At 37.8% G+C, this 24,998-nt stretch overlaps 3 protein-coding genes and 1 pseudogene across 5 annotated transcripts; 2 read left to right on the top strand and 2 right to left on the bottom strand.

Moving 5' to 3' along the window:
- The first annotated feature begins 451 nt into the window (after nt 1–451).
- On the top strand, nt 452–3,975 carry LOC137713460 (nudix hydrolase 23, chloroplastic). Of its 2 annotated transcripts, none has more exons than XM_068452758.2 (8): nt 452–967; nt 1,534–1,665; nt 2,452–2,528; nt 2,634–2,769; nt 2,872–3,012; nt 3,101–3,159; nt 3,367–3,434; nt 3,667–3,975. In XM_068452758.2, exons 1-7 carry the CDS (start codon nt 665–667, stop codon nt 3,425–3,427), a joined length of 909 nt encoding a protein of 302 aa, XP_068308859.2. In that variant the 5' UTR covers nt 452–664; the 3' UTR covers nt 3,428–3,434; nt 3,667–3,975. The 2 variants fall into 2 exon arrangements, with proteins under 2 accessions (XP_068308859.2, XP_068308860.2); XM_068452759.2 differs by having other exon boundaries at nt 533–967; nt 3,673–3,975.
- LOC137712105 (uncharacterized) lies at nt 3,645–11,663 on the bottom strand. The gene is made up of 3 exons (XM_068451248.2): nt 11,408–11,663; nt 10,964–11,348; nt 3,645–3,924 (listed from the first exon to the last, which is right to left on the bottom strand). The coding sequence occupies exons 1-3, from the start codon at nt 11,661–11,663 to the stop codon at nt 3,645–3,647; spliced, it is 921 nt and encodes a 306-aa protein (XP_068307349.2).
- Nucleotides 11,664–12,309: 646 nt separating this feature from the next.
- LOC137712947 (Cation efflux family protein) lies at nt 12,310–16,417 on the top strand. The gene is made up of 10 exons (XM_068452155.2): nt 12,310–12,896; nt 12,991–13,099; nt 13,202–13,241; nt 13,734–13,810; nt 14,418–14,506; nt 15,183–15,252; nt 15,521–15,559; nt 15,642–15,792; nt 15,884–15,973; nt 16,083–16,417. Exons 1-10 carry the CDS (start codon nt 12,479–12,481, stop codon nt 16,182–16,184), a joined length of 1,185 nt encoding a protein of 394 aa, XP_068308256.1. The 5' UTR covers nt 12,310–12,478; the 3' UTR covers nt 16,185–16,417.
- Nucleotides 16,418–17,414: 997 nt separating this feature from the next.
- LOC137712061 (putative L-type lectin-domain containing receptor kinase S.5 pseudogene) lies at nt 17,415–19,796 on the bottom strand (annotated as a pseudogene). The gene has a single exon (XR_015955614.1). The product of XR_015955614.1 is annotated as a putative L-type lectin-domain containing receptor kinase S.5 pseudogene (transcript).
- Between the last annotated feature and the right edge of the window lie 5,202 nt (nt 19,797–24,998).

Raw genomic sequence — 24,998 nt, 5'->3', positions numbered from 1 at the left:
CTTCTGCTGCTGACCCTGGACCGTATCAGTACCCCCAAAAACAAATCCCAAATCGTACGATCTGGGCGCACGAGTGGAAGGAGGGGGATCGCGAGTGCGTGGAGGCGAAGGTGGTGTGGGGTGCGGCGGCAGCTGCGGTGGAGGAGGGACTGGATCTCTCCCATTTATCTGTGGGTGTATCATCAGCCTCGGCGACGAACTCTGGCGAGAGCCGTTGAGTTCGAAGCCTGTCGAGTTTTACATTTTTAAAATTTTTTATCAATTTATTAATGTATTATTTTTATTAATTTTATATTATGGCTGACGTCGTCCTGACGTCAGTCCACGTCACATTGCCTTCGGGCGCTCGTGTCGACACGAATTGCAGGGCCTCTCGCTCGGGTCTGCTCGGGCTTGCTCGCCAGCACACGCTGGGCTTCATCACTAAGGCTATATAGCCTTGTTCTTGCGCCTGTCCCTCGGGCTGGAGCACACGATGGACTTGCTCTCAGTGGGGCTTTTTGAAGGGTGAAAATGTTTACACTAGAAGTGCAAAGAATAAAAAAGAAAAAAAAGAAAAGAAAAAGGATATTGGTATTGTTGTAATCTCGTTTCTAACCCCACTCTCTGTAACTTGGGGTTGATTGAAGCTATTGGGTTTTGATAATCTTCTGGTCAAAAAATAATGCTAAAAACCAGACAGATCTTGGGTTGTTCGTCAGGCTTCGTTTCTCATCGCTGGAAGCCATATTCTAATACTTGTACTAGTAGTTCTACTACAAGTGGTAGCCTCTCCTTCCTCTCTACCTCCACCTCCTCCAACCCTTTATTATCTTATTCGTCTTCTTCCTCAACATTATTGCCCACAGCCACCGCCACTTGGTCGTCCTCCACTCGCCGCCATCGTTTCGGAGCTCTCAGCATGTCGTCGGCTCCTTCTGGGTCGAACCCAGGTGCCCCTTCTTCTTCAGCTGCGGTTCAGTCTGCTGTAAGCCTCTGTTTTCTTTTTTGCCTCTTTTTTTTTCCTTGAATGTTGGGTTTGATATGGATTTTGGGTTTGGATGTTCAATTTATTTGGTGGGTTCTGGTGAGTTTTGGTTGGTTTGATGCTGGCGTTGTGGGTTTTTGTTAGCTGTTGAAAATTTGAAACTAAACCAAATGTTTATATCTAGTTTACAATCGAGGACAGATTTGGTTGACCTCTTGATTTGAGTATATTGGGTAATTAGAAGTTTCTTTTGGCATCCCTTTGGCTTCATTTGTAGTATTTGCAAGAAAAATTGGTAGACATGGCTCATAAGGACAATGGATAAGGACAATGGATTGTACCAAGTAAATAAGTTATGGAATCAAAGTGGGGTGTATAAAGATTGCAGCTTTTCCCATTTGCTTAAGCTTTAACAAGTCATCATCTATGTTTTCTACAACAAATACTCGATGTTATATATTATAGATTACAAGCCAAAGTGATCGTTTCATGTTTACTTGTCTAAATTTTCTTTTTGTTTATTGATTCATACTTTCTTTACAAATTTATTTTCTATTCCTATGAAGGGCAATGCTCGTAAGATTAATTTCTGCCAGTTGTGTGGTGGTCCAACAAAGCATGAGATACCCAACGGTGAGGAGAAGATACGAGCTATTTGCACAGTTTGTGAGAGGATTGCCTATGAGAACCCGAAAATGGTATACTATTCAAGTTAGAGTTTATTTTTCAATTGAATTATTGAGTTGTGCATGTGCCAATCCATGAAAAAATGATCTTAAGTTTTTCAGGTTATAACAAACTTTGTAGCATTTGGGAATTTTTCACTTTACTGTTTCGTAGAAGTTTTTGTTGATTCCAAAATCTGATTTTGATGGTAATGAAAAATAAGTTTAACTGTGTTATTTCTTCACCTGTTGTATTAGAGTCAAACCAGATTGGATAATCCGAAAGGCTACCCTGGTTCTTTTCCCCAGCAAATACATTTTAGGATTTTCTGTCTAATAGATTTGCTATGCATGTGTGCCTTCACATACCGACACATCTGTTCACTCTCACATACATTTATTTATTAGTAAGAGTAATTGGAGGTTAGTACAACCCCCATCTCACAGCCTTGCCAATCCTAAACCCTAATGCCCACCTCAAAGCCTCATCCAAACCCAATGCTCCAATTTCCTCTAATGTAACTCTGCTTGTACTACTCATCAGTTGGTCCTGCTCACTTTTTTCTTCTTTTCATCACCTGGAGTCAGTTTCTGTAATTGCACATGTAGAATAGATGCTATGGTTGAATTTGAAAAGGAGGAAGCTTTACAAATGTTATGTGCTCAGTTTTGAGTTTGAAGTTCCAGAGCCTATGGACACAGGATTTTGTTTGTCCTCTAAGTTTAGTCCTTTTTATGATATGTACTATGCATATTAGGAGGAATTGTTTTATTTCAAATGTGACATTAATTTACGTATTGTTCAACTGATGTTTACAGGTTGTGGGTTGTCTGATTGAGCATGATAACAGGATCCTACTTTGCAAAAGGAAGATTCAACCATCATATGGCCTTTGGTATGTTTGTAAATGAATAAAGTGGCAACTTTTCATAGCGATGAATGTACTATATTGTATCTTTGATGTATATCATAGTTTTAATTGTTGGGTGTTGTCATTTAGGACTCTCCCTGCAGGTTACATGGAAATTGGGGAATCAGCTGCAGAAGGAGCCATCAGGGAAACCCGGGAAGAAGCATGTGCCGATGTGGAGGTGCTGTCGCCTTTTGCTCAGTTGGACATCCCACTCATTGGCCAGGTAAGCAAGAAACTTCTCTTTTGTTTACCTTTTTCCTCAAAGATGAACAAATTCCTGTGCACTTGATAAAGATGTTTTTGCTTCTTGTGTTTTTTGGAGCAGACTTATGTAATTTTCTTAGCAAGGCTCAAGACACCCCATTTTTCACCAGGTCCAGAATCGTCAGAATGCCGGCTTTTTGCACTTGATGAGATACCTTTTGATTCTCTGTCTTTTTCGTCAATGGTTGTTACCTTAAAATTGGTATGGACGTCTTTCAGATGCTAACATATATTTGATTTCTTCTAGACATTTATCTTATATCACAGTTTCTTATCTCTTGTGGCTGCAGTATGTTGAAGATGTAAGGACCGGAAAGATCAAGTTCCACTATGGTACCATTAACAAAAGGTAGGTTCAGTTAATATGATCTTCCAATTAGAAAAGAATAACGCAACTCCCATGCTGAAACAAGTGCATTTTAAGGATAAAAACAATTCAGCCACTTCTAAAATTTGAATTATGCATTTTTGAGCTGTTCAAATTTGATTTCTGTTGAATGCTTTCCAATATCGAATATATCCTTATTGATATTGTATGTTTGGTGTTTGTTTTCAGGCCCGGCACAAGTCCCTCTGACAGTCATGCCTATACTTTAGATTATCATCTACAGTCATGACAAGAAGGTGAGTGATTATATCTTTATCTTTGGCATTCCTTGCCCACCTACAAGTATGATGTTTGTAACACTAATGTATTGAGTAACGGGTCAGTCCGTTATCTCTGTCTACAATGCCCTTAAAATAGTCTTCATCTATATGTTTGTTCAAGTGTTGTTATCAAAATTCAATATTTTTTACTTTCGGTTATGAATGATGAATCCACATTTTGGATTTTCATAATCTTGTTGCTTGCCAGTTGCAGAACCCAGTTGGTGTCTGAAAATTGGAGCTGAAACTTTTAAGCACATCGGTGACGTGGGGAGTGTATCTTCCTAGAAAAATGGAGCCGATATATCTTTGCCAACTCCAGAACTCACTGTTCCGATGGAGATTGGATGTTGGCTCTACTACTTGGATTCTGCATAATGTCAAATTATTCAGCCGTACGGTTGGTAGATGTGCATAGTTCTGGAGTTCTGTCTCAAAATGCCCACTTCTCCTGTAGAGAACCAAACTGTATAAAGCTTGAACAGAGATTCAAAAATCAATGAAAATTTTTCTTCAACTGATGTTGATTTCGGAACAAAGATTTATTTATTTTCAGGTGATAATCAAGGTTCCGCATTGAAGAATTTTTCGGTGTGACAGTATGTGCAGCGTTCACAAGTACGCGTTTCAAATAAGTGTTATACTATGTGTACTGTAAATTGTAACACTAGGTGGTGTTACAGTCGCATTGAAGAATTCTCTCATTTCTTAACTGGAAATTGATGTCAGCCAACTCAAAGTACATTGTACAAGAAACCTCAGATTTAGGGGTTTTTGGTCTGTGATTTGGATGGTCGATACTGGTTTTCAAGGCGATGAATCATCTTACCCCTTCTTTTTGGGAGGGTTTTGAAACTTAGTAAATTTGGTTGATGTCATTTTCAGTATGTTTTGCATTTGTTTGCGATTGCCGCAGATGACAACCTTTACTCGTGCTATGCATGCATAAGGGGCGTCTTGAGTTGTTTTTTTTTTCCTAGTTTCAGGGCCTTATGTCCGCCAACATGATTTTATACGATGTCTTTTTAGACTTTGTTGAATGAATTAGTTGCCCGTTAATCATTAATTAATAGGTGGTAATATACAGAAAAATTGAAAGGTCGAGTCCCTTATTAAGGTGAACCAAAAGTTCACGGTGCATTTTCTAATTAGCTCAAAAGATTAATACATGCTAACTAGATTCCCAACAATGTGTGATATTTTTCTTGTGCTCAAAACAGGTGGTAGTTTTAAATACTATTATACAAATGGTGAAAAGTTTTCATTTTTAGCTTTTTTAAAGTGTCCCGTATTCAGGACATATTAGAAAAAATCAACATCAACGTAAGTTATTTTCCATTGCTAAACATATCAACAACCTAAGTTATTATCCACTGCTAAACAAACCTAAGTTATGATCCAATGCTAAAGAAATCAACAAGTTGAACTTCACAAATAGTTCCAAAAGTCAAACCACAAATTTAAGGATAATGTAGGGCTTGTTTGGTATCCTATTTAAATTTTTTATAATTTCTCAAAACATTTTTTAAGAATTTTTCTTGAAAACAATTTTATTTAAGACTCAAAAACTTGTTTGGTATGCGATTTAAAATTTTTAAACCTTACAACTTAAATTGGAGAAATAGATCCAAAAAGAGGGGGTTGAGAGAGAAAGAGGAGAGAAGAGGAAAGAAAATAAGACATGATTGGATGAAAGAGAAAGAAAAGAGAGGATCGGAGGAGATAGAGAGGAAGATGAGTGAGAGAAAGAACCGAGATATTGAAGATAGCGAATTAAAGGAGAGATGAAAAAAGGTCAAAAAAAAAAAAAAAAAAAAAAAAAGGGGGAGAGAGAAATAAGAAAAGAGATAGAGATAGAGATAGATTTGGAGTGAAAGGGGAGAAGGGAGAGAAAAGAAATGAGTGATATTAAATTTAAAAACTTTAAAAACTCACCTTTTGTGTTTTTAGGGAATAAACTATATTTTTGAGTTAATCTTGAATTCAGTTTTTGAAAATAATCCTATCAAACAAGTTTTTGAGGGCTAAAACTTGAAAATTGTTTTTGAGTTTAAAAAGTTGAATTCAAGTAGAGTACCAAACATGCTCGTAGTTTTCCAAAACAAAAAAAAAAAAAAAAAATTAAGGATAATGCTACGAGGAGACTAAATTTTTAAACTAAATTTACAAATCAAATAATGTGTTACCAATATAAAATAAACACATTAATCAATACTTAAGTATTAATCCAATCATTAACAACTACATCATTTAGTTTTCAAATTTAATTAAAAAAATTTGGTGTCCCAAATTTAATAAAAAATCACAACCAAGACCATCTAATTCTCTCACGTAGACCAAGATCACAAATAAGACATCAGACAAATTCCACAAAAACTCAGACCCCACATACTTTGAACAAGTCAAATTCTTCAACCTAAGAGCAACTCCACCATGGGTGATAGCCCAGTGGATCGGTAGCCATTTCATCCAATTGCCTCCTTCTCCTAGCTCCAGCTCATGCAGGCGATTGGGCTGAAAGGGGCCCAGTGAGAGGGCGGGCTCGAATCGCTAGCCCGAGAGTCTGAGGCCAAATGATGCATGGCTGACGTCATGATGATGTCATCCACGTTATAAAAAAATTTGTGTCTGCATGTCACACACGTGCGCATCACCGACAACTTTTTAGTCCAGAAGTCTGAAATGTTACCATTGGTGGGGCACATGGCACATTCTTGTCTATTGGATTTCAACGGATACTTTTTCTGGACCGTTGGATTTCCAATGGTAAAAAAAAATTTCAAACCTTCCGCAAACGGCTAGATGACGTGGCACAATATCAACTGTTGGATTTGAGATCAACGGTTCACGTTATTTGCCTTTAAAAAAAAAGAAAAAAAAAAGAATTAGATATATTACCGTTGTGCCACATGGCACAATCTGGAGAGTTGGATTTTAATTTTTTTTAATCCAACGGTAGAAATTAATTAAGTTAATAAAAAAAATGTTAAAAATTAATAAAAAATCCGAATTTTTTTTTAAATTAAAAAAAAAAATTGATTTTACTTTTCTATAAATACATTCTCATTATCTTCTACCTTACACTACAATTTCATATTTTCTCAAATACTTTCAACCACATTCCAATCTTTCTCTCAAAGTTTCAATCCAATTGGTTTCCAACAAAATGACTAATGATGCAAGTATGAATTAGACACTTATTGAAAATGTTACGTTGTGTTCTAACTGGGTTGAAGTTACTCATGATCCGATTACGGGTAATGAGATGTAGTTGCGAGAAATGTGGAGTTTTATTCATACCCTTTTTCTTGAGAAAATTGGTGGGAAAAGAACCAAAGAATCGATGTCCAGTAGTTGGAGAATACTTAGCCAATCGTTTAGTCTTTGGAGAGACGCCTCGGCACAAGCTAGTGGTAATATTCGAAATGGGGAAAATTTCGCTGATCAGGTAACAATATATTATTTATTTGTTTGTACCATACCCAAATTTACATTAGCTACTTTGATTATAATTATTTCTTCACCGGCATTCTGTAGACACTTCAAGCACAAGCTTGGTATAATGCCAAAACCAAAAACACAAACAAATCATTCACCTAGTGGGAATGTTGGAATATTGTCAAAGATTGTCCTAAATTAAGAGTTGTGCATGTTGGTCCAGAAGTTGTCATGAACAGCACCCCTCTACACTCGACGCCTAATCATGACTCGCGGTCAACTCGTTATTCAATTAGGCCTCAAGGTAAGAAGGCTTCAAGGAGAAAAGGGAGTGCATCGAAGAATGATTATGCAAAATATATGGAAGAACTTGCTTGCCAAGGTGAATTGACTTTGGCGCGGGAAATGGCTAAAGTTGAGGCTGATAAGGCTAGAGATGAGGCAAAAGCTGCATCTTGCATATTAGAACTCATTAAAGCCCGATTCGCATCATTATGCTCGATAAAAGGAATTAGGGAAGCTCCAATAGAAAAATATTGGAAGGGAAAAATACTTCGAAGATGAACCTGCTGCAGCTGCTGAGAGATTATTTCAAGCTAATGAGAAAGAAAGAGAGTTACTTAGGTAAGAAAGGGAAGAGCTTAAAGAAGAAAGAAGCGAGAGCAAGAAAAGATGGTCATAGCACCACAAATTGGTTAGGTGATGATTTTCCATTCACAAGGGACTAGGGAATTTGTTTTTAATCGGACTCCATAATTTTCCAATCCCTTTGGGTTGTAATTTCTTATTTATTGAATAGAGTACTTTATGTTGTTTCCAATTTATTGAATTTAGTACTTTATTTAAACTAAGAGTATAATTATTTAATTGGGTACTTTATTTAAATTAAGAGAATCTTTATTTAAAGGATATAAACACACCAAATAAAATTACATAAACATACCAAATAAAATTACAAACATACCAAATAAAAAAAAAAAAACTCACTAAATGAACTTAAAAAACACACCAAATAAAATTAAATAAACACACCAAATAAAAACAAACACACTAAATAAAAACAAACACACTAAATGAACTTAAGTTTCTTGAGCTTGTTTCAATTCCCATTGGTGCTCTATCAAGTCAATTTTCCAAGCATTGTGAATACATGAGTCCTGAAGTGAAGTATATCATTGAATGAGCCTTTCATTGTAACGTCCATCCTTTTGTAATGGCTCGTGTTGCACGGGTTCTTCGATGGCGTCATGAGCACAATATATTTGTGTTCTGGAATTGTTTATCGTGTCTGGCTCATATTCATCAATGACATCATAATCATACTCATCTTCCACAATCATGTTATGAAGAATGATGCATGTTATCATGATGGATCGAAGCGACCCTAAATAAAACATTCTAGCAGCACCCTGACAATCGCCCAACGAGCTTAGAGGATACCAAAACAACACTTCACATCCTTCCTACACCTCTCTTGATAGCTTGCAAAGTGTTTTTCCTTTGCACTTTGTTGACGTGGCACTGCTTTGACAAACGATGACCACCTTGGGTAAATGTCGTTGGCTAGGTAGTATGGCCTGTGGTACTTATGTCCGTTGACCTAGTACGTGACTCTTAGTGCTTTTCTTTGTAGGACATCGTTGAACATTGGGGATTGGACAGGGACATTAAGGTCATTTTGAGCTCCTAGAGCACCGAAAAAAGCCTGCTAAATCCATGTATCAAATGATGCCATCGCTTCCTAAATGATACTTTTTGCTCATTTTCTGTCGCCATAAGCTCCTTACCATGCACTTGGACATTTTTTCCAGGTCCAGTGCATATAGTCGATACTTCTAATCATCCCAAAAAACCCTCGCATCTCGCCCTTCTTCAGAAGCCTTTGCAAGTCCATCTTAGTAGGTCTCCGGAGGTACTCTGTGGTGTAGATAGATTCGATTGCGGAGTAAAACCTCATTAGGGACTCAAGAATGGTTAATTTTCCCATCCTCGCTATCTCATCCACTTGGTTTGCAGATGCTCTATATGCAAGCATCCGCAAGGCAGTAGTAATTTTTTGCTCAGGAAGGAGACCCATAACACCAAACGTATCTTTCTTTTGCATAAAGTAAGAATCATGCTTGCAAACATCAATCATGATTTTGTTGAACAAATGTCGTTCCATTCTAAAACGACGCCTAAAGTATGTATTAGGGAATGCACTGTTACAGACAAAATAATCCCCAAGAAATCCATACTTCGTTGTTGCCTTATCACATCTCGACCTGGGGTCCACCACATCCCGGGCTCGACTCCGCCGTAGCACGATATTGTCCACTTTGGACCCCGACCACGCCCTTACGATTTTGTTTCTGGGAACTCACACGAGAACTTCCCAGTGGGTCACCCATCCTAGGTTTGCTCTCACGCAAACTCGCTTAACTTCGGAGTTCCAATGAACTCCAAAGCCAGTGAGACCCCAAAAGGCCTCGTGTTAGGTCGAGATAAGAATATACATATAAGGCTTACATGATCCACTCCCCTGGGCGACGTGGGATGTTACATGCCCGCTTCTATCAATGTTTGAGGAACGGTTAGGCTTGAAGATCTGAGTCACAGCTTGGATGACTCGACGGGAATGTGAGGCTCTTTGGTTTCTTGCTTCGTCATCTCTCTTTCTACGTTCCTCATCTTCTTCCTTTTCCATCTCATTTTCGCCCACCTGGAGATTGAACATTAATTCCTATTGCTTAAACAATTCTTTCTCTTGCTCATCGATTTTCCACAACATCCTTGAAGAAGACATTGTAAGAAGGTAGCATAAATTATGAATAATGATAGAAATTTTGATTTTGGTGTGTGATTTCTTAGGATGGATAGTGGGTTATATAGAGGAAAAAGAAAGGATTCGGTTGTAGATAATGCCACGTAGCATGCCGTCATTCATTAAAATTTTGATTGAAATATATCCTCAAAGATTGTAAACAGATTGCGACACGTAGCGCAACGTGATTGGTTAAAAATCTTATCGGAATCTATCACCAAAAATTGTCTTTTCGGATAATGACATGTAGCGCAACGAGAACGATTAAAAATCTTATTTGAAATTACAAATAAAATTATTTTGTATTATTTTATAAAATAAAAAATACTACTGTTTTATTGCCTATTGCCATGACTATTTAGTTAGGGATGGAGATGCAAAAGGTAACTAGTATTCATTAAAGTCATCTCCAACCGAAGGGTCCAGAGGGTTGAAAATAAGCTGAAAATGTCCCCAACTGAGGGTTAGGCCAGAGGGTTCTTGGAATCTGAGAGGGCCCCACAGAATTTGAAAGGGCCAAAAGGCTAGAGAGCTGGCTGCAGCCCGGGGCTGGCCAGAAGAAAACATTAATCCTGTCGGTTATAACTGACAGAATTAATGTTTTTTATTTTACAGTTTTATTATTATTTTTTATTTACAAAAATTTTTCCTATAACTTCTATTTTTCATATATTTTTTTAAATTCTATTTTTTTCCTATAACTTTTATTTTACAAAATTTGTTTCATATTTCTTTTAAATTCCATTTTTTCAAATAACTTCTATTTCACAAAATTTGTTTTATTTTTCTATTTCACAAAATTTATTTCACATTTTTTTTAAATTATATTTTTTTCCTATAACTTCTATTTCACAAAATTTGTTTCATATTTTTTTTTAAATTATATTTTTTCCCTATAACTTCCTAAGCCATTATACAACATTAAATTAAATTAAGTAACATGAAACAACATTAAACAATATGAAACAACATTAATAACATTAACCAACAAACAAATTATATAACATAAAAAAAAACATTTAACAACATGAAACTTAAACAACATTTTTAAAAACATTTAACAACATAAAACTTAAACGCCTACTCCATGCTTCTTTTGGGCCAAAGATGTGCAACAAGATCCTGTTGTAGGTACTTATTTGTGGCACGAGAACATATCATTCTATAGCGCCTCATGTACTCATTTATAGAGATACTACCAGTTCTTGGATTGAAAGGCAAATTAGGCCCATCATATATTTTTGCACGAGCCCTTCTCGCCCACTTTGGGTAGATGCCATTTGCCAAGTAATAACCCATATAGTATTGACGGTTGTTGATGTAGTAGTCAAGTTGAGGTGCTTTACCTTCCGTCAAGTTATTGAAGAGGGTTGAACGCCCAAGAACCGTAATATCATTTTGGGATCGAGGGACTCCAAAGAAAACATGCCAGATCCATGTGTCATATGAGGCAACCGCCTCTAACACAATATTTGGCTTTCTCGACCTTCCGCTAAAGCCTTCTTGCCATCCGGTGAGACAATTCTTCCAATCCCAACGCATGCAGTCTAATGACCCTATCATGCTTGGAAACCCACGATTTTCATCTTTGCAAGGAGCTGATTCAGATTTTCTTGATTTGGCTCGTGGAGGTATTCGTCTTTGTAAACCTGAACAATTGTGTCACAAAATTATTCAAGAGTATAAAGGCATGTAGACTTAGACATACCATGGGTTTCATCCATCGAATCAGCTGGGGAGCCATAGGCCATCATTCGGAGTGCAACAGTAACCTTCTGATGAGGTGAGAAACCGGGGTGGCCTGCTCTGTCTCGCTTTTGTTGAAAGTATGGATTGACCTGCTGAACATCACGAAGTAAAAGCTCGAAGACATGACGTCTCATCTGGAAGAGACGTCTGAAATCCTCTTCTGTGTACACTGAATTGGGGTTGAAGTAGTTGCTCCTCAGATTGGCATGCGCCATCGCTCTGTTTTGTTGTTTGTAAGAGCGACCATCAACAGAAGCACCCCATTGAGGTTGTTTCTCAGTTGGCTGACACACCATGGCTGCAACCATGGCTGCTGCTCTGTTTTGTTTGTTGTGCTTTACTTGAACTTCTTCATCAGACTCCTCATCTTCTCGTCTCATTTGTGCCCATTTTGCTTTCAATTTGGAATTGGATGAGGACTCCCAGTTGGAATCCGAAGATGATCCAAAGTTGGAATTCATTGCAAACTTGAATTGAAAAAGATTGAATTGAAAGAGATTGAATTGAAATAGATTGAATCCTATTTATAGCAAAAAAAAATTCAAATCCAACGGCTAGCTGATGTCACTTAGCCGTTGGATTTGAATTTAAGTTGTAGTTTTTAAATAATAAATTATGTTTGGCTCTATGACCCTTTGACCCTCGGTTGGATACGGTTTTTTGTGACAGGGCTAAAATGAGCCTTATGAACCTTTGGCCCTCGGTTGGAGATGGATGCAGATATGGCCTTGTATTGTTAATTAAAATATTAATATCTTGAAGGACCAGAGGACTAAAACGAGCCATCCGATCAACCCTTGATTAGAGATTGTCTAAAGACAGTTATTGTTCATGAGAGGGAATTCAATAGGAAGTTGCCCCACGATCTTTGATAGGCTGGAGTTGCTCTAAAAGTCGTTTTACTTGACCTTCAGTCTTCACCTGGCCCTAATTGGAAATTAGGGTTTCCGAGTAAGTATGAATCTCCGACTTCGATCCTTTCAATCTAAACCCTAACCATTCGATCCAATCAGACTCCTGATCATTCTTCATGGACAAATCCAATTCCTTCAAAGCCACCCAGAATCCATGGAGCGCCGATTTCGGACTCGGCGCCACCGATCGGAGATTGGCGTTTTCCCGCCAAGCCTCGTTCCAGCAGTACCGCGAACCACCGCACACGCCTGTCTCCATCAATCTCAACGACTCCGAGGCCACGCCGTTTCTCTCCCGGAGCGTGTCGAGTATAGACGTTCCGCCGGGGGAGTATTTGACGGAGGAAAGTGACAAGCTTTTCGGGGACCGGAGCGTTTCGGCCGAGAAGTTGTCGGTTTTGGTGCTTTTCGAATCGGTGTTTCGGATCTTGAGGTCCGGAAACCGGTATATGAAGAGGTTGTTCTTGTTGATTTCGCTTAATGTGGCGTATTCGACAGTGGAGTTATTTATTGGACTCTTCACGGGACGTATAGGTTCGTAAATCGCCATTAATTGCCTAAATTTATATGAAACTTGCGATGTTATTGCTCGACTTTTGGTTGAATTGTTGTTTTGGTTCGTTTTCAGGTTTGGTGTCGGATTCCTTTCATTTAAGTTTTGGTTGTGGCTTATTAACGTTTTCATTGTTCGCTATGGCGGCTTCTCGAAAGAAACCGGATGGAATTTACACTTATGGGTGAGATTGTTAGTAAGATGAGCTGGAGTATTAATGTCTTTGGGCATAATTTGGATTGAGAATAATGTGTATGTAATGACTTCCTTTTATTCGTTTAATCAGGTATAAAAGGCTAGAAGTTTTGTCTGCTTTTACCAATGCTGTAAGTATCTCACATTTCCCATATCATGGCAATTTTACCCACTTTCGGCTTTTCCTAATAAATTAGGAAGCTTTCCGTATGCAATTTCTCTATTTTTAGGTGAGGATGCTTGCGTAGCATTAGTATTTTGAGACACTTTGATTCTTTTATTTTTGGTGTCCTGTGGACATTACTTGTGTCTTACAACGGACTTGGCATTGATTTGAGAATAGTCCGAGTGCCATTATTTTACATTTTCTTGGGAAACTTGCAATCCAAGTGCCATTATTTTTTATTTGACTTGGTTGTTTCCATAGCCACTTTTAGATGTAACCTTGATGTCCATATATGTTTTCACTTTTGTTACATCTTTTATGTATCTCAACTTGTTGCATTGGATGAGATTGCCATCCCTTTTCTTTTCATTTGATCATAGTATTGGATTAGTTTCTTTCATATTTCCTCTCGGCTAATATATGGACTTTGTTTTGATTCTGCTGCACATGTAGACAGCTGTTTCTTTTGTTTATGTCATTCTCATTGGCCGTCGAAGCACTTCACGCATTCATACAGGATGAATCTGAACACAAGTAAGTTGGTTATGCAAACTACAATGATCTGACATTCGACAATTCAAGGTCCTTTTCCAGTGATTCCAGTGATTGTGTCAACGGAACTTTGCTCTTCCCCATATTTTTTATTTTGGCATATACACTTTTTGCTTCTGGGATCTCACTATTTCATTTGCTTTCACTGTTGTTCCTAAATATTCTATATATGTTTATATTATTTCATGTGTCTTCAGATGGTTGTCTTTGTGGTCTATTAAAAATCTCCTAGCGTGGTCCACTGACTTGCTAAGAAATTACTATTTAAGACTAATTCTGAGAAAGTTAAGTTTGGTATAACATTGAAGTATAGTTCTAATATTGTCTTGTGGCACATTATAAAGATCTGCTGTATCTTTACCAAATGTTTTGTGGGTTCACATATTTAATAAGTATCTCTGACTTAAACTGGGTTGACTGACAAGGGTATCAGATAATGATTTTATTTTAATGTGATCTCACAATTTGGTACTCCGTTCATACTTATGTATTTATCTAATAAATTGGGCCAGGATTACCCTTTTGGTCCTTTTGTGGTTATAGTTTTTATTCTGATGGATTTTGTTGTCTGCCAATTATATGGTTGTAGGCATTACTTGATTGTTTCAGCTGTGACAAATCTACTGGTGAACCTTATTGGCGTTTGGTTCTTCAGAAATTATGCTCGTGTAAATCTTGGTAAGTTTTCAGCTGTATGTTATGTTTTGGCATTGAGAACCATTTGTGATTGTCTTGACCATCTATGAAATTCACCATGGTATTTGTTTCTGAGACTTGCCCTTAACTCACATAAAAAATTGCCTCAGTTAGTCTAGTTATAAAGATTGTCACTGTTCTTTTGCATTCTTTTGAAAGTTCAGGATAGTGGACTTAGCATATACATTGGCGCGCAACATAGTTAAAACTTGGCATCAAAGGCCACAAAAATCATCCTTGTTTTTGCCCCAACCTAAATAATTGCAATAGTACAAGAGTAGTAGAAAGATTTTGGCCTAACAGTTGGAAAGTAAAGTTTTCCATGACACATCAGAATGGTGCGGTTACTTTCCTTACACATATATTAGCTTCATGGTATGTTGGTCGTATTTTCTGGAGACCACTGGTATTGGTGTATTCATTGGTGTTTGGTTTAGCCTTTATGATCTTTGTGCATCCTAATTTCGTGCCTTCATATCATCACAAAACAAAAATGGATGCTATTGGTAAATGTGTGGGATATGATTACTATGTGCACTTTGTATCAATGACTCATTGCCCTTTTAAGGGATTTATTTTTGAGTATGAGCATTGGGAATGATATTTTTTGGTTTCCTTCCCTTACTTTTGTTTTATGTGGTGGCCATATATCATGCAGTTTATAGAAATGCAGAAGATATGAACAATCACTCAGTTTGCCTGCATGTTCTTGCAGATTCAATTCGCAGGTACAACATCCTCCCCTTGTTATCTTTTTTTGTTTAGCACACTAATTACCTTTTTGAATACATGTAACAACATAAATATTGTCTTGCCAGTCCGTCTGGCAGCATACGAAGATTATACTGCCACACTGAATCTAGACCTTTAATCAGTTTATTCTTATTAGAAGTTCTGTTCCAGATTGCCAACATAAGTCGGGCGAGACCCTATGTAATTATATATTTATCATGTGAACTTCTATCTGAAGCTGGTATATGGAAATTTGTTTCCCAGTGCAGGGGTGATATTGGCATCCTGGTTTCTGTCTATTGGGTGAGTAAATAATGCTTGGCTTTCTGTCTATTTTTCTTCTCTTTTGTTTGCCTTGATTTGATATCTGTTTTCAACTATGTAGGGTTCAGAATGCAGAGGTTTTGTGTTTCGGATTAGTTTCAGCTGCAGTTTTTATGCTTGTAATGCCATTATTTAGAGCGAGTGGTGGTATTCTACTCCAAATGGCACCACCGAACGTTCCACCTTCAGCATTGAGCAAATGCTGGCGACAGGTATATTATATTTGCTGCAGCATGGCTCAATCCTAATGTTTTGTTAGCAAACGAGTTATTGATGATTGTATTGACATTATGTTTTTGTCAGATTACTGCCCGTGAAGATGTATCTGAAGTTTCACAAGCACGGTTTTGGGAATTGGTTCCTGGTCATGTTGTTGGGTCGATTTCAGTACAGGTAACAATTATTGTAAATAACTTCTGTACTAAGTGCATGTAGATGCAGTCAATTTTCGATAGGGATATCCTACCTTTACGGGTCTGATTTTAGTCGATGATGCTAACAGGTGAAGAAAGGAATAGACGATCGCCCCACTCTTCAATATGTGCACGGTTTGTACCATGATTTGGGAATACAGGACTTGACAGTGCAAGCTGACAATGTCTGAGAATTTTTTTTTTTGGGTTGGTTTCTGCATTGTTTGGTAGTTGGGTGAAGATAGTATTGGATTCATGTCTGAGATGTCGATTTGTCACAACTTTTTTCGTTTGAAACCAAATTTCCGATATAAGAGGAATTTAATTGGATCCGTGTCATTGTAATCAAATATTCTTCTCTTTTATTCAAGAAAAGTAGTTGCGGTGGTGGCGGAGGTTTACGATTCCGTTGGTGTTTCATTCATTTGCATTTTGTTGTCTGATCTTATAGCTTCGTATGCTGGTACAACCACGGTATATATCGAAAGCAAGTACAAATTCATAGAATAAAATGAAGAATACATTTGAACGACTTGGGAACTCTTTTCGGTTTGCATTACGATCCATTTAAACGGCCGTTGATACAATGCAAAACCCGAGCCACCAACATAAGAAGGGCGGGTAGCAGATGCACCAAACATCATAAGATTAAGAAGTGGGAGCGGTCGTGTGATGTTTGAGCTTGGGACATTGCCTTCGAAGGAGAACCTGATGGTGAGGATGGAGAAGGAGAGGGGCTTGGACTCTCGACTGAATTTTCTAGTTAACTAGCATCGCAAAATCTTTTGATGAAATTCTTTTGATGAAGCCCACTCGTAATCAACCGCACCAATGGAAGTCCACCCTTCTAATCGCCGCCAACCGTGTAAACAGTAGCAGTAGGAATTCTATTTAGGAATAATATTAACGAGGCAGAATTCCATTTACAAAAACTCACACACAAACCACCGCTCCATTTGATTTTCGTTAGATGAGTTTCATTGAATTTATTTACTACCCAAGTATCGAAATTCAAACTTTATTAACGGAAATCAACGACCACTTAATAATTCCTTATTTTTATGCTGCATGAGTTGAGAAATGTGGCTTTTGTATTTTGAATTTCTGTGGAGCCTCAGCCATGGAAGTGATGTGCTAGTAATTCTTTAACTTTGAATGCTTTTTATTCATGGGATCACCGGAGATTTGCTGCCAGGGTTGATTAGTTTCCGGTTAAAATACTAACACGAACATCTTTGGTTGTTCTGAGGTAACATAACAACGAAACATCAGTGAATTCTAAACCTGTTGAATTTGATATGGGAGGAAGAAACCAATGCCCTGGAATAAGACGCAGCATTGTCTACGGCCTGCAGGGAAATAAGCCCTTGGCCTTTCCTAAGCTGATTTAATTACAAGAACGAAGCTTAAAGCGATGGTTATGAGTAAATCAAGTGCTTCAGTAAAACTTCTGTTACTAAATAACATGCGTGTTACGATACATATGAACAAGCATAATATATACACACAACAATAGACATATATTTCTATATATATTTACAATGTAAGAAAATGCGACTAGCCAAATTATTTCTGTTACAAAATTACACTTCCAGAACACCAAGGCTTTTCTTGATTTCTGATTTGGCTATATTAGTAATCTTCCACTGAGTTCTGTTAGTGAAGTAATTTAGCCTCCAGCGACATTAGATTCTGTATCATCTTTGAACGATGGAGGCATGGCTGGCCACACAAAAGCAGGTCTTTCTTTGGGCAAAGCTGGCGGATCCGCTTCCCTTGTAAGAACCATAAGGACAGTTCTCATAGATGGCCTCTCATGTGGGTTAGGGTGGCAACACGATAACCCCAACATCAACACGCATGCCATATCAACCTTGTCGATGTCTCCATCCATTCTTGAGTCAACAGCATCAAGGATCCTTCCTCTGCTATAAAGATCCCACAGGCAATACACTATGCTGTTATTGTAGTTGTTCTGCTTGTTTTGATTACCAGGCCTTCGTCCGCAGACAACTTCTAGCATAAGAACACCAAATGCATAAACATCCGTCTCAACAGTAGCCCTTCCAATAAGAAATGTCTCCGGAGCCATGTAGCCTGGTGTTCCTGCAATCTCATTCGTGGAGTGGTGAGTCAAGTTACTGTGCTGAATGGTACGAGCGAGTCCAAAGTCTCCCAGCCTCGCGTTGAAATCTGAGTCCAACATGATATTGCTGGCTTTGATGTCTCGGTGAAGCACTCGCTTCTCACATCCATTGTGAAGATAATCTAGCGCCTGAGCTACTCCAAATATTATGCTGCGCCTTCTTTCCCAGCTCAGTGTTGGTTTCCCTATCTCTGTGCCAAAACTCTCATCCCTGAATACAAATCTGTCTAGGCTTCCATTTGGCATGAACTCATAGACGATAAGAAGCTCATGGCTTTCGTAGCACCATCCAATTAGTTTGACCAGATTTTTGTGACGAAGGCTGCCAATTGTGGTGACTTCTGCTATGAATTCTTGCTTGCCTTGACGTGAATCCTTTGAGACTCGCTTGACAGCCATCTCTTTGTCTCCCAAGAGTCCCTTATAGACAGTTCCAAAGCCACCTTTTCCGAGCTTGTTCTTGGGATTGAATCTGCCTGTTGCTCCTTGAAGTTCTTTCAGTTTGAATTTTGTTGGAGCCATGGAAGTTGTTTTAATCTCATCTTCAATCCTCGGAAGCGCCTCCTGCTTTGCACCTTGTCTTGTCCTGAAAAAGTAGTAACAAACTCCAGTTACCAAAAGGAGTACTACTACTGGGACCGTAATCCAAACCCACAGCAGGTTTGAATTTTCATCTATATGCGACGAGTGGAAGTCCCAAGATAGGATGCAATTTAGCTGAGTGTTATTGCTCGTGGAAGCTGAGAATCCCACATAGGCCTCCCTCGAAAGATAGGCAGAGAGATCGAGGGTGTGAGCCAGAACTGGAGTATTATTCATTCCTTCCCTAGTTTTATTGGTCTGGGAAACAAAGACAGCGATGTTCTGGCTGTCATACTCAATTCTCACTGTGTAATTGGTTTCGCTTGATAGATGAACACCATAGCCAAGCAAAGGCACTTGTTGAATCGAGTAAACGCTGTTTACGTCCAACCCCACGTGGTTGTCATCCACATCTTCCGAGTAGCTCTTTCTTGTGTCGAATTCTACTGCCACTATTTTAGCTTCAGCAGATCCGTTTGACTTTGCATTTACAATTCCAAGCCATTTCCCCTCGCTGTTGTCAGGAAGAGTGGGACTTTCTGTTAAGATAAAGGCCAATCCTTCACCACCTGGATTGGTTTTGGGAGTGATGTTCAGCACAAAGGTAGAATTGAAAGATGCTACTCTGCGATCACCGTCTTCGCCCTTCCCCCACAACTTGAACGGTTTTTTATACAAAAACCTTCCAGCTTGGTTCTTGATCGAACCCACGTTACTAACATCAGGAGTCACCTGGATGGCCTTTAAATATATGCGTGAATATTCGGATCGAACAAAATCCTTCTCATCAACGCTGTCTCGAAATGTGGGATAGCTAAAACTCAAGCTTCCTGCTGGAGTAAAAGCACACAAGTGCAAGAGGGCTAGTAGGAAGACGGCAGACGTTTGCAGTAAAGGAATTTCCATCCTACTCATGAAGATTTTCCGGTAGAGTTTGAGAGACCGAGAAATCGAAGGATGAAGGAGCTATCAAGGTGGAAGAAGAAGGAGAAGGAGGACATGGTCTATTGCAAAATATTTAAGCTAATTGATGTCAGACAGATGACTTGTATCAGAAGGAAGCTTTTTTTGTCAATTTCTCTACTCGTCGATTTGAATAGAATGAGATAAACAAACAAGGGACTTAGAATATCATATTATTTAGCATCATGGTCACTGAATTCATTTTTTATGCTTCTATCCTGTTTTTCTCGTTACGAAACTACAACGAAAGTTCCTTGCCAACTGACACGATCAGGAAGAAATGAGAAAACACAAATTTAAGAGGAAAAAGTAGGTCAAAATGAAAGTAAATGAGAATGAATTAAATGGATCAGGACGCTAAGGTGATAGTGAACTTATTTCATGTAAATTGTTCTTTTATAATAGGCCAACAAATAGATTAGTATTCTTACTCACGATCATTTGGTTTAGCGGCATACAATCTCTATTTTGTTGGTTAAAAAAACCTTAGTTATCATGTTATGGCTACTTTATTTAACCTTTGAAAAATCATCAGGTTAAGAGGCCAGCGTTTAAACGAGTGAACAAAAATAAGAATAAAAATTGCTACGAAGTAAGAATTCAATGCCAGAAAATAAATAAATAAATAAAATGAGTTGGTCATGTTGTAGGGAGATTAAGTCTTGGCCGCAAGAGACCTGATATTTAATTAATGAAAATGGGCAGAATTATGAAGGTTAAGATGATTGTGTCAAATTTCAGATTTTTCTATTAAGCTGTTTGATTATGGCTAAGAAAAGAAGGCTCAATGCACAACTTTCCCAGATTGACATTTTTGGACGTTTTGAGTATTTTGAAGGTCAAGATGGTATATTTAGAGGAAGATTCCTTCTGAGGATTTGTCAAGGACGTCTCAAGCTTTGGAGCCAAATCAAAGTTGATTTGGTCGGCCAAAAATCTAATTTTCTGAGAAGTCCGAATTTCAGTTCAAATAGTAAACCTTTTATTTTCTAGTTATCTTATTCTATTATGTTTCCTAGTTTTTAGAAGACATTTTCGAGGTAGAATTTTATTTTGTGGTAGTATAAATAAGGCTTTTTAGCCATTGGAGAACTTAGTTAGGCTTTGACGATTTGTATTTCAAGGTGTTTTTTATCTTTTTTCTATTTCAATAAAATTCCTTTTGTTTTATGGTTGTTCGTAACTAATTTCTTTGCTAGGGCGATGCCTTGAGTCTTAGCATGAATATGTAGTTTTTATTTACTTGCTTATGGATTATGTATGCATACTTTGAATTATTAATGACTATGTTTAAACTGTCTCTATATCTTAATGCTTATCTACCATTAGGATGTCTAGATAAATAATCGGATGCAATTTAGTCGGAATGCCACTGGAGGATTGGGTATTGCTTCTTATGATTGATAATTGTAAGTTCACCTAGGGTGAATGCCACGTCTTAGGGGTTGCATGGTTTTTCAAAGGGTTTTCACAAAGCTTAATAAGTCATGCATATTTATATTTGATCTGAATGTCACAGATGTATTGCATGTTTGATATACGTTCTAACTTGAATGCCACAAGTAGAATATGCATAAGAAAAACCTAACCTTCAAAGTTGCATGTGTAATTCATAAGTAATTGGTAAAACTACATAAGATTGTTAAGGTGATGGCCTTTTATCATTATTTTCTAAGATTGTTCCTTTTCAAATTGGTTTCTTTAATTGTTTTAATTTAAAATTCGTTTTTAGGTCATAAAATCAACCTTTTTGAAACTTTGTTTTAAATAGTTAATTAAGAATTAGTTTAAATACAAATTATTCAATCAATCCCTGTGGAAACGACCTTATTTGAGCCTTTTATACTACAACTATCTTGTTCTCTTACAAGTATTTTTAAGTATTTTTATCCTTATTTTTACAGGTGGTAAAAATTTCCATCAGTGCCCCCTAACTTGACTTGTAGATACTTTTACAGAATGTAGTTAGGATGACAATCGAACTCAAATTCCGCGCAGTTGTAGAACAATGCGCCGGATCTCGCTTTTCTTCTCATATTTCACCGTAATATTCATCATCATCCCTAACTCGTCTTCAACACTCTGATTCACCATTCGACTTGTGAGTTGTGCCTAGTTGTAGGAGGTAGTTTAACACATGAAACACAGATGTACGTTGCACTTCCTACAAGCATCTTTAGATGAATTTTATCGCAACCCTCCGCCGCAGTTATCACCCCATTCTTTGGAAAAGTAAGCGACATTTGTAACAACTATAAGCGAATCCCCGTCATGCTGTCGATATGAGACGGTTCTGAGAGGAGTGCAAGTAAAGTGAATGAAGCCAGTTTCTAGGTAATTCAGCAAAAAGTCATATAAAATTGTGGTTATTGAATTCATTTTTTATACTCCTGTAACCTGTTTTTCTCCTAACGAAATCTACAAGGAAAGTTCACTGCCAACTGACATGTCATGAAGAAAATTAAGAAAGACAAATTCTCTTCTCATAGATTATTCCTTCAATTCAATTTGGAAAGTCTTGAATTTTGGAGTAGTATTGCATGCAATGTTAACGTCTTCTTACAAATGAAATTCCTAGAAAATTTAAAGTTAATTAATTCCCATATTAAATTTGGGTCTTGTCACACATGGTTTCTGGTTTGGCAGCAGTCAATCTTCACTTTGTGAATTAAATAGATTGGTCACATTGTATAAAAACAATAGATTGGTCATCGGTCATATTCCTTTTATGGAGAACGATTCCTGGGTGCAAGAGTAAGTGGGACTTAATTAAGTTACAGGATCATTGACAATGTATATTATATGCACATTCTCTGTAGGGATTCCCATTTTTTTTTTAAGACTTTTTAGCCAAAATGGTTCCTGAGATTTGCATAACACATCACTTTGGTCCCTGAGATTGTCCATCATCCATTATTTTGGTCATTCTATTAAAAACTCCGTTAAGTGGTCCCATAGCTCATACTGGAAACTGAGATTTTTGGTAGGAAGTTTGGGCAATTTTTAAAGCTTCGTAACTCAATCGTTTCTTAACCAAATTCAGCCCATAATATATCAAAATGAAGATAGGAAGGTGTTGAACAAGATTATACCTATTTGGAAGCCCAATGGTTGCTGGAGATGGTCGGAAAATAGCTTGAAATGTGACTGGTCCGTGGGAAAACTGTAAAACTCGCCGGAAACTGGGTAAACTTTAAACGTTCATAACTTCTTCAATACTCAACGAAATCAAGTAATTCAAAAACGAAAATCATACTTCTCGATGAGACAAAGAGAATGGTATGTTTTACGATGACTAACTTGCTATGGTTTGGCCGGAAAATAGCCTGAAAGGTGACTAGTCCTCGGGAAAATTAGAAAAATCGCTAGAAACTTGGTAAACTGTTCGGGCAAGATTTCGGCCCTTGCACAGCTCCCCTGGGAGGTTGGAACTTGGGTGAATGTGTTGGTATCTGCTGACTTCTTGCTGCTTGGTATGCTACAAGAAGAATATAAAATTAGTTTTGAAAGGTGCCTTTGTTGGGCCTTAGGTATAGGCCTTAAGGCTCTCAATCAAAACTAGCAAAAAGCTTGGCGTGCCACTGTTATCTCAGTATAACAGATATATAACATATTTGGTTTTAAGTTGATTACTTGCGCCCCAAGTTACTCAAACTTCTTGTTATCAAAGGATTGTTGCAGATAGGTTAAGTCTGCCTTAAGTTCTTTTTCTTGCCTTGTAAACAAGGACTTGTAGTTCATGATCTTGTATGTTCGAATGAAGGGAGTCTGGAGCCCTTTAAACTATTTGCTTGATTCTAGGTTGTTCTTGATGAAAACAGGTTTCTTAAGTTAACCAGATCTGGATGAGAATAGGACTCTTATGTAGAAAATAACCGGAAATAACTTGTATATTCTGAAATGTAAATTTAGATGACAGATCTACTAATTTAAAAGATAAACAAAGAGATTTGGCAAAGTTTTCACCTTGTCGGGTAAGGTTGAACTTCTTGCAACCACTTTTCTTAGAGTTCACAGAGGTTGTACACTAAAAATGGATGGATGGTAAATAGGTTTTACACTAGACAAAAGATGGCTTTTCTAAGAAAACTATTATTAAAAGGACTGAATCTGGGTTGACTACAGCTTTTTCTAGGTACAAACTGGCTTGAGAGTAGAGTTTGTATGTTTTTTTTGTTTGATTGGTTGAATGTTTTTGTCTTTGTTGTCTTTTCTTCCCTTTATAGGCGATTTGGCCTGACTGTCTGGGCTTTGTTCTTGGCCAAGGGTTCTCAGGGGTGGTGAGTCATCATATATTTACTGTAGTGTCACTACAAAGTGCTTTTTGGCTGATAATGAGTTGGTCTCTGTCAGATGTCACTTCGGTCCTAGGCATATGGCCTATATCTTGGCTAAGAAAGCTTCAATTTGCTTTAGGCTTCGATGCTGGGCTTCGGGCAAATTCAATTTGTTTTGGTACCTTTGGGCTTTTCCTTATACAAGGCCCAATGTTTAAATATCAACCTAAATAATGCCCCCTTTAATCATTGTTAAGTCTGCAAACCAAGGCCTTAATGATGATTAAAACAAACTGCATGTTTTTACTCGGGACTTGCACCACTTTAAACAACTATTTTTAACTAAACCTTTGCACTAACCCATGATCTCCAACATTAACTAACTGCTTACTATATAATCCCCACTTAAGTCTCTCGACCAAATACCTTAGCAATTCTTATTCTTTGAGTTTCCAGAATTTCCAGAACTCATTTACCTTTGCAGCTTTCCTTTGCCTTCGACCTTCTTCCATTTTCTTCCAAAAAATCATTCAATGGCACTCAAGAATGTTCATTCTGCATGCGAATCTGGCTAGGGGATCGTCAACATGCACTTCCTACTTAATGGCCTTCATCGTCTTCGGGTAGGCCTGAACACGTCAATTTTCTTTGAAGAGGGATGAGTACACTCCCTTGGGCCTGCCTGGACTTCTAGAGTCCCAATTGCTGTGAAGAATAACATGCCTAAAGCCAATTGGTTCACCCCCAACCCATACTCCGCCGAAGCTGGCATTTCCTTATCCAAATGGTTAACTTATCATCGAGACTTCCCTCTGATGAAAGATAAAGCCTAGTCATAGTGGGTGGATGTGTTGGAACCCATCTGGAAGAAAAAGTGGATGACCAATGGTATCTACAAGCTCATTATGCTTTCCAAGACCATGGTGGTTGATGCGAGAATTATACGCACACAAATTAAACCCTCTTTTTGACAATTGTAGTAAGTATGTAAGTAGGGATCGTTCTGGACCGGGGATTAGGAGGGATTGTTAATCACT

The sequence above is a fragment of the Pyrus communis genome, chromosome 14 (assembly GCF_041283825.1).
Source record: "Pyrus communis isolate YQ-2024b chromosome 14, ASM4128382v1, whole genome shotgun sequence".
Lineage (NCBI taxonomy): Eukaryota > Viridiplantae > Streptophyta > Magnoliopsida > Rosales > Rosaceae > Pyrus > Pyrus communis.
Note: the sequence above shows the minus strand (reverse complement) of the source record. Positions and strands in the feature narration are given on the sequence as shown.